This window comes from Sus scrofa, chromosome 8 (genome assembly GCF_054392235.1).
Source record: "Sus scrofa isolate SSC_HxYL_T2T_F1_AM1 chromosome 8, Sscrofa_HxYL_maternal_Yorkshire_Landrace_v2.0, whole genome shotgun sequence".
NCBI classification, from domain to species: Eukaryota; Metazoa; Chordata; class Mammalia; order Artiodactyla; family Suidae; genus Sus; species Sus scrofa.
This window is the reverse complement of record NC_139390.1, coordinates 38,865,830-38,875,866: the sequence shown is the minus strand read 5'-3', so window position 1 is coordinate 38,875,866 and position 10,037 is coordinate 38,865,830. Positions and strand designations below refer to the sequence as shown.

The 10,037-nt window shown below is 44.2% G+C and overlaps 1 protein-coding gene across 3 annotated transcripts in view; it reads right to left on the bottom strand.

The window, feature by feature from the left end:
* Positions 1–503: 503 nt before the first annotated feature.
* Positions 504–10,037, bottom strand: part of CWH43 (cell wall biogenesis 43 C-terminal homolog) — a 74,570-nt gene continuing 65,036 nt past the window's right edge. For all 3 annotated transcript variants that reach the window (XR_014812422.1, XM_003128968.6, XM_084972022.1), the window contains 2 exons: positions 3,576–3,731; positions 504–772 (listed from right to left, as the gene is read on the bottom strand). Coding sequence is in view for 2 of the 3 variants with exons in the window: in XM_003128968.6 (XP_003129016.4) it covers positions 694–772; positions 3,576–3,731 (235 nt within the window). In the remaining variant the exon portion in view is untranslated. The remainder of the gene's footprint in view (positions 773–3,575; positions 3,732–10,037) is intronic.

Below are 10,037 nucleotides of genomic sequence, written 5' to 3'. Positions count from 1 at the left end.
TGAGTCAGAAATAGTTAGTTACAGGTACACATTATTCTTCCAACGATTTTCTTTTTTGGCCATGCCCACAACAGACTTAATCTTTAAACCTTTTCCTCCACTTTGTCCCAAGAGGGATTTAAGGCTGCTTGATTTTTTTTTTTTTTTTTTGTCGGTTCTTCCCATGGCATATGGAAGTTCCCAGGTTGGGGATCAGATCTGAACCGCAATTGCAACCTACAGCAATGCCAGATCCTTACTTAACGCACTGTGCGAGGCCGAGCAGGGCTGGGGATCAAACTGGCACCCCCACAGAGGCAAACCAGATCATTAACCCACTGTGCCGCATGAGGAACTCCAAGGCTGCTTCACTTTTGTAAGTGGTCCTTTAGCTCATCAGAAAATCCATTTTCTGTTTTTAAGCATTAAAAAGGCAAGACATGTTTGTTCTTTTATCTCTGAGTAAAACTTTCTTATATTACCTCGTGATTCTTTTTTTTTTTTCAGAAATTCAAGAAAAACAATTTGGAGAAATTATTTTATTTAGCAATAGATGTTAGGAATTGATAGAATTTCCCACTGTGCAGATATCAGAGTTTTTCAAAATTGCAGTTCTTTGTGTGCAGTTTCCCACTTGAATCCATCTGTTCTTTTCATCTTACAGTTTTGTTTTCCTTAGGCTTGTTCAGTCAGTGAATCCTTGTTTTAAATAGTTCATAAAAAGTATTTGGGAGTACTCATGTGAAAATGATGATTGTTCTCAGCATTGTGTCCTTCTTTGTAGGACCCAAACCTTAAAAAAAAAATAATTGATATATAAAAACCATTCAGAGATGCATATTCTTACATAAAATTTCAACCATAATCTATTGTGGTTTTACTTATCTCGAGACATGATTAACTTATGAAACAGCAAATGAAGAAATAAAAAAGGACTCATGCCTATGAAAAGGACAGACTAAAATTTTAACCTTCAAAGACCTCATTCCATGATCATGGATGATTCCAAAAGCACAGCTGTTTAAAAGTTATTGGGGAGTTCCCATCGTGGCGCAGTGGTTAACGAATCCGACTAGGAACCATGAGGTTGCGGGTTCGGTCCCTGCGCTTGCTCAGTGGGTTAACGATCTGGCGTTGCCGTGAGCTGTGGTGTAGGTTGCAGACGCGGCTCAGATCCTGCGTTGCTGTGGCTCTGGCGTGGGCCGGTAGCTACAGCTCCGATTGGACCCCTAGCCTGGGAACCTCCATATGCCGCGGAAGCGGCCCAAAGAAATAGCAAAAAATAAATAAAAAATAAATAAATAAATAAAAGTTATTGGCAGGAGTTTCCGTCGTGGCTCCATGGTTAACGAATCCGACTAGGAACCATGAGGTTGTGGGTTCGATCCCTGGCCTCGCTCAGTGGGTTAAGGATCCGGCATGGCCGTGACCTGTGGTGTAGGTTGCAGATTCGGCTTGGATCCCGAGTTGCTGTGGCTCTGGCGTAGGCCGGCGGCTACAGCTCTGATTAGACCCCTGGCTTGAGAACCTCCATATGCCGCGGGAGCGGCCCAAGAAATGGCAAAAAGACAAAAAAAAAAAAAAGTTATTGGCAGATAACACCTGTGAAAAATAAGTCTGGATTTTCTCTCTAGTCCTCAGTTAGAATAATACCCATTTTATAGGTGAAGGGATGTTATTCAATGTTCTATTTATGCAACTATAAAATCTATTTTGGTAGAGGTTCCTGTTGTAACCAACCCAACTAGGAACCATGAGGACACGGGTTTGATCCCTGGCCCCTCTCAGTGGGTTAAGGATCTGGCATTGCCATGAGCTGTGGTGTAGGTCGCAGACATGGCTCAGATCTGGTGTGACTGTGGCTGTGGCGTAGGCCAGTGGCTACAGCTTTGATTCGACCCCTAGACTGGGACCCTCCATATGCCATGGGTGCAGGCCTAAAAAGACCATAAATAAAAAGCGACAACAACAAAAAAAGAAGTCACCTCAGTTAACAAAAGGAGGGAAGCATCCTATTTTCTTCTGCTGTTACTGCTACAAATAGTTTTGCTACTATTGCAGCTACTGGCTATGGAGCATTTACCATGCACCACTAATTTTTTCTTTTTACAGCTGCACCTGCGGCATATGGAAGTTCCCGGGCTAGGGGTCAAATCGGAGCTGCAGCTGCCAGCCTACACCACAGCCACAGCCACGCTGGATCTGAGACTCATCTGTGACCTGTGCTGCAGCTCCCAGCAACACCAGATCCTCGACCCACTGATCAAGGCCGGGGATCAAATCCACATCCTCACAGACACTGTGTCAGGTTCTTAACCCACTAAGCCACAATGGGAACTCCACTATGCACTGTTTTAATAAATGCATGAGTGATTCAAACTTCAAATAACTTTAAGAGTCAGGGGTTACTATTTTTCAGATAAGATTTGAAACTCAGAGAAGTTAAGCAGCTTGACCCCAGAGCCTGTGCTTTTCACAATCACGTTGCAGTTACAAAGCGTGGGACCAAATACAATGATTGAAGCAAATCAAGACTTGGCTATAGCTCTCCTTACATTCACTGCTGCACTTTGGTACAGTTTTTTCTTGTTATAAAGAGAGACAAAGAAGGAGTTCCTGTTGTGGCACAGTGGAATCCAACTAGGAACCATGAGGTTGAGGGTTTGATCCTTGGCCTTGCTCAGTGGGTTGAGGATCCAGAGTTGCCATGAGCTGTGGTGTAGGCTGCAGGTGTGGCTCAGATCCTGCATTGCTGTGGCTCTGGCGTAGGCTGGCAGCTGTAGCTCCGATTCGACCTCTAGCCTGGGACCCTCCATGTGCCTCGGGTGCAGCCTTAAAAAAAATAAATAAATAAAAATAAAAAGAGCAAAAAGAGAGAGAGACAAAGAAAAAAAAGAGAATGGATAAAGCTTCTTTTTTTCCCCCAAACAAAATGATATGTGAGGAGTTTCCAGAGCTATTTAGCTGGTAAAAGTAGCAGAAATGTCAAATAACACAAAGAATGGGTATGACATGTTCTGGGTCTGGTTTTAGGCAGACATTCCCTCTCATTATGCAGTCATGGCAGAAGAAAAGAGCACCTACTCCAAAGCACATGTTTTGCTGCAAATAAGTAGCCTTATTTAACCTTAGATAACCTCCATTTACCATAAAACAAAACCCAGTATATTTCACAGGGTAGAATATCTGTTTCGCAGGGTAGAAATGCATGGTCCACTCTCTGTAGTTTCAGTTCTAACTGCACATTAGAATTTCCTGGGAAGATTTTTTTTTTTTTTCTTTTTAGGGCTATACTCGCAGCATATGGAGGTTCCCAGGCTCGGGATCTAGCTGATGATCCTAGGTGATGATAATGGTGCCATGCGATCCTTCTTGCCTGTGGCTGGGACTTCAACATGTTGCTCTAGCCCAGAAAGCGGGGACCCTCACTCCAACCCAGACAGGATGTTTTCATCTCTGCTATGAGCTCCCTTATGTGAGTAAACGTCTAAAACCAAATCTAATTTGAAACTCACTGTGAGTCCATGTTTAAGTCCCTAGAGGGGGCGTGCACGAGCTCCTCACTGTAAATCACAACATTACAGGAACTCACTCACCTGGGATTGAAGTGAATTTTCTCAGGAACTTTCCTGTGGTCTGTGACCACCTTCTGGTTGTCCCTATAATTAATGGGGTCATCAGGGATCCTAAATTTGGCCATCTGAATTTCAGAGTCACTCAGTTCAGCACGGGAGATTCTTGCATAACCCAGTCTGAGGCAGAAACAGAATGGTTTGTAAGATTTTATCATCGCACCAACATCGGGTGAGATCTAGTAGGTAACACCTTCATTATTAAGCCACCTTCCAATTTCCCACACTACTGTTTATCACTTGAATTAACTTGATTGATCAAAATATTGCTTTTGATAAGTGAATAAGGAGCATGCACATAGACTTAATTAACTAAACATACTCAGCAACCTTACTCTATTTTTTTTTACACGAATGAATATTTCATCTAAACAAATTGCCTCTCACACCATTATGTTTTGAGTCAATGACAGGAATTCTTCACAATGACAGGAACATATGCCTAAATTCTTTCTTACCTTTAAAAATCCAAATACCACATGCATATTTTCATTCACACTTAAACATCAAAAATATTTTTAACATCTGAAAAAAAAACTGTACATCTTGTTTTTGCTTAGAGCTTTCAGTTCTCCAGGAAATTCAAAGCACTTTACAGATGTTATCCAAATAGTTACTGAGAAGCTCAGCGGGAAAAATGGCAGAACCATGATTCGTTTTATTTATATTTTGCCTCTCAAAAAATTTAAAGCATTCCCATTGTGGCGCAGTGGAAACAAATCTGACAAGTATCCATGAGGATGCAGGTTCAGATCCCTGGCCTCGCTCAGTGGGTTAAGGATCCAGCATTGCCATGAGCTGTGGTGTAGCAGCTTGGATCTGGCGTTGCTGTGGCTGTGATGTAGGCAGACCTTTCCTGGGAACCTCCATATGCCACAGGTGCGGCCCTAAAAAGCAAAAAAAAAAAAAAAAAAAAAAAAAAAATTTAAGACAGCCTCAGTCATTCATTTATTCAAAGAGCAAATACATATCAAGCCCTTACTACATGTAGACATTGTTCAGGGTATAGGGATAAACAGTGAACAAAACGAAGCTCTTGCCCTCATAGGGCTTTCATTCTAGTTGGGAGGACAAATGTAATAAGTATATACATACAGTGATAAAGGCCCAAGTCCTGTGGAGGAACAAGCAGAGAAAAGAGGAGAGAGAACTCCAGGTGGCAGCAATTCCTATTTCTCTCTCTCTCTTTTTTTTTTTTTTTTTTTTTTTGTCTTTTGTCTTTTTAGGGCCTCACCCACTGCATATGGAGGTTCCCAGGCTAGGGGTCTAATCAGAGCTGTAACCGCCACCCTACACCACAGCTACAGCAATGCCAGATCCTTAACTCACTGAGGAAGGCCAGGGATCAAACCCACAACTTCAAGATTCCTAGTCGGATTCGTTTCCACTGCGCCACAACGGCAACTCCCAGAAGTTCCTATTTCATAGTGGGTGGTCAGAGCACACTTCTCTGACAAAGTGACATTTGAGCAAAATGTTAAATGAAGTGAGGGAGAAAACCCTACAGCTGTTGGAGCAAGGGTGTTCCAGGGAAAGGGAACAGCAAATGCAAAGGTCCTGCGGTAGAAGGTGTGTGACTCTCCTGAGAACCAGCTCCGCCAGGACGAGCAGAGTGCACTGGGGAACTTGAATGTGCCTGGGGCGGGGGCAGGTGATGCAAAGCCTTCCTGGCAGACACAATAAGGAATTCAGATTCCCTTCTGAGCGTGAGATGGGATCAAGGGGTTTGGGGCAGAGATGCCATGGCTACTGTGTAGAGGGTAGCCCCCAGGGGAAGGGTCAGAGCAGAGAGACCAGTGAGGAGGCCACTTTAGGTAAAAGACAATGGAGCTTGGAGTTCCCATTGTGGCACAGCGGAAATGAATCCGACTAGGAACCTTGAGGTTGTGGGCTTAGTCCCTGGCCTCGCTCAGTGTATTAAGGATCCAGTGTTGTCATGAGCTGGATTGCATGGTGTAGATTGCAGATGCAGCTCGGATCTGATGTTTCTGTGGCTGTGGTGTACGCTGGCAGCTATATCTCCAATTCGACCCCTAGTCTGGGAACCTCCATGTGCCGCAGGTGCAGCCCTAAAAAGCAAAAAAAAAAAAAAAAAAAAGACAGTGGGGGCTTGGGCCACAGTGGCAGTAGGAGGAACACTTAAAGCCTGTAACTTCAGACAAAATAGAGACAGAAACCCATAGCTGGAAAAAGCAGAGGCAGCAAATCTTCCCACCACAGCAAATCTTCCCAAAAGAAGAGCTGTGGTGGCCTCAGATGTGGCTCTGAGCTCTCTGACAGGTTCATGCACCTGTCTAAGCTCAGGTCCCAAGTCTGTGCAGTTCCCTGTAATTCTACGTCACTGGTAAATCTTGGTTATTTCCCAGAACTCTAAGATGCAAGTTCTAACCTCTTTGACAGACACTACCTTCAAAGAGTCCTTGAAGGTAAGGAACGTGACAATCTAAATCTTCCACGTGGTTAACCAGTAAGTAGTCATTAAGTGTTATCCAATAAGTAGTTATTAAGAGCCTCCTGAGAGCAGGGGATTGAATTAGATGACTGAGGTAAATTTTACAGAATTGGTTTTGTGGACAGAACCTTCATAACAGCACTCTCTAACTTGATTGATTTTGGTATTTTCAAAATTACTTTCCCAGAGTTCCCATCATAGCTCAGTGGTAAATGAATCTGACTAGCATTCAGGAGGATGCAGGTTCGATCCCTGACCTTGCTCAGTGGATTAAGGAGCTGGCGTTGCCACAAGCTGTGGTGAGGGTCGCAGACGTGGCTCAGATCCTGCATTGCTGTGGCCATGGGGTAAGCCAGCAGCTACAGCTCTGATTTGACCCCTAGCCTGTGAATCTCCACATGCTGGGCTAGTGCAGTCCTAAAAAAAAAAAAAAATTACTTTCCCATATGTTACAGACTAAATGTTTGTGTCCCCTTCCCACAAATTCACATGCTAAAGCCCTAACCCCCCAGTGTAGCCATATTTGGAGACAGGGCCTCTAAGAAAGTAATTAAGTTAAAAGAGATCATAAGGGTGGGGCCCTGATCCAGTAGGATTAGTGTCCTTGTAAGAAGAGCTATCAGGAGTTCCTGTCGTGGCTCAGTGGTTAACAAATCCAACTAGGAACCATGAGGTTGGGGGTTCGATCCCCTGGCCTCACTCAGTGGGTTAAGGACCCACCAGTGTGGCCGGTGTTACCGTGAGCTGTGGTGTAGGTCACAGACGCGGCTTGGATCTGGTGTTGCTGAGGCTTTGGCGTAGGCCTGCAGCTACAGCTCCAATTCAACCCCTAGCCTGGGAACCTCCATATGCCACAGGTGCGGTCCTGAAAAGGCAAAAAGACAAAAAAAAAGAAAAAAAAGAAAAAAAAAGAAGAGCTATCACAGAGCATGCACACTCTTTCTCTCTGCTCCAGAACTATGAAAAAATAAATTTCTGTTGTTAAAGCCACCCAGTCTATGGTATTTTGTTAAGGCAGCCTGAGCAGACTAATATACCTTCCCTGACAGTCATATCCACTATATGTATATATGTCCAAATACATCTAAATAAATACATATATTTGCCACCCCACTCGACTAAGGAGAGGCAATGAAGGTTCTGGGCCACAAGTGTACAGAGCCCAGTGATTAGCTGTCATGCGCTGACCACTAACTATCATGACTTGCAACTAACAATTTTTACATCTTGAATTTATACCTATGTCCGCCTACATCATAGACTGTTTTCTAGAAACTCTAATATCCCCATGAATACAACCACTTTAATATGAATTGTAACAGAGGCAGTGTTTTCCATCTGAGATGTCAAATAATTCACAAAATTAGCATGCTCCCTCCCACCTTAATGTTCTTGAAACACCAAAATAATAGTCAAGTGATCTGTCCTGCAGCCATGTGGGCATATGCTGGGCCTTTAGAGTTTCTGAATTATTAGTGTTCCCAGAATGATCTTAGCATCTCAGGGGCCTCCCTGGCCACCTCAGTAAGTGTATGAACCAACGAAATTTTCCAGGAGCCAATTTACTAAGTAATATCCAAAGTCCTTCATAAGAGGCCACAGAACCTTACAATTCCTGCTCCACTCCCTCCCTGCCCACACTCCCTGCTTACCTCCTTTTTAAAAAAATTCTTTTTACAGCCAAACCCATGGCATATGGAAGTTCCCCAGCTAGGGGCTGAATTGGAGCTGCAGCTGCCAGTCTATGCCACAGCTCTACCAACACAGGATCCAAGCCACATCTGTGACCTATGCTGCAGCTTGTGGCAACAATGGATCCTTAACCAGCATGTGAGGCCAGGGATTGAACCCACATCCCCCCGGACACCATGTCAGGTTCTTAACCTGCTAATCCACAGTGGAAACTCCCCCCTTACCTCCTTAAGGTGTGCCCGTCTGCATAGGCACGCCCCAGCCACACTAACATTATTTTTCTTCAAATACTCCTGCCTTTGGGCTTTTGCACTTAGCTGGCCCTTCTACCTGGAAGGCTCTTCGCCCAGCCAGCCACACAGTCCACTCCTTCAAATCTTAGCACAAACATCAACTTCTCAGTAGGACCTACCTACACTGCACCCCACCTCCATATTCCCGATATTCCTTACCCTGCTCAAGTTTTCCCCACCATCCTCATCACCTCCTAAAACACGACATAATGGAATTTTAAAGAATTTTTTTTTTTTGTCTTTTTGCCATTTCTTGGGCCGCTCCCACGGCATATGGAGGTTCCCAGGCTAGGGGTTGAATCGGAGCTGTAGCCACCGGCCTACGCCAGAGTCACAGCAACGCGGGATTCGAGCCGCGTCTGCAACCTACACCACAGCTCGCGGCAACGCCGGATCGTTAACCCATTGAGCAAGGGCAGGGACCGAACCCAAAACCTCATGGTTCCTAGTCGGATTCGTTAACCACTGCGCCACGACGGGAACACCTTAAAGAAATTTTTGATTTCTTTAAAATTTCTTGAGTAAAGTTGATTTAGAATGTTGTGCCAATTTCTGCTGTACAGCAAAGTGACCCAGTCATATCTCTTTCTTATATTATCCCTTTCTTATATTATCTTTCATCATGGTTTATTCCAAGAAACTGGACATAGGTCCCTGTGCTGTACAGTAGGACTTCATTGCTTATCTTTTTCTTTTTTTTTCTTTCTTTTTTTTTTTTTTGTCTTTTTAGGGCCGCACCCACAGCATGTGGAGGTTCCCAGGCTAGGGGTCTAATCGGAGCTACAACTGCCGCCCTACACCACAGCCACAGCAAGGCCAGATCGAGCCACGTCTGTGACCTACTCCAGAGCTCACAGCAACACCAGATCCTTAACCCACTGAGCGAGGCCAGGGATTAAACCCGCAACCTCATGCTTTCTAGTCAGATTCATTTCTGCTGTGCCACAACGGGAACTCCTGCTTATCCATTTTAAATGTAATAGTTCCCATCCACTAACTCCCAACTCCCAACCCATCCCACTCCCTCTTCCTCCCCCTTGGCCACCACAAGTCTGCTCTCTATGTTTGTGAGACTGTTTCTGTTTTGTGGATAGGTTCACTTGTGCTATATTTCAGATTCCACATAGAAGTGATATCATATGGTATTTGTCTTTCTCTTTCTGACTTACTTCACTTAACGTGAGAATCTCTAGCTGGTTGCATCCATGTTGCTGCAAATGGCATTATTTCCATTGTGTGTATGTACCATATCCTCTTAATCCATTCATCTGTCCATGTTCATTTAGGTTGTTTCCACTCTTGACTATTGTGAACAGTGCTGCTATGGGCATGCAGGTGCATGTATCTTTTTGAATTATAGTTTTGACGGGATATATGCCCAGGAGTGGGATTGACATAATGGAATCATTGAATCCATCATTCTAATCATTGCCTACCCTTCCTGCAGCAGGTGAGGGCTCCCTCTCTGAAGCCTCACTGCTATACCCCCTGGTGGCTGACATACATTATGCCCCATCAACACCTGTTCAATGGCAACAGGTGTGTTCTCACGGGGCTATAACTCATACCTGAACAAGCCATATCTCCAGGTGGGAAGAAGTTTGACCCTGTGATGCTATGTCATCCCTACAAGGCAACCATTTCTTTCATCACTGGAGACCACAGATCTCAGACCAGAAGGTACTTAAGGTGGAATCAGCTCAACACCAGCCCTCCTCTTCAGGCAGCTGATGCCAACATGTCTCCAGGGGATGAACTGCTCTCTATGGTGGAGAATTAAAGTGAAAGGGAGGGAGAAGATGCCTTTATTCTGGATTATGTTTGAAGTATTAGATGGGTAAGTTTTAAAAGCATCCAAATTAAATCCCGAGCAATCAGAATACTTGCTTCACTACATTTTGCCAACTGCCAATTATGTTACACTGAGCTAATCTATTTCTCTTTCTGAAACCAGTAAGGTAAATAATTAACAATGTCAAAGGCAAAAAC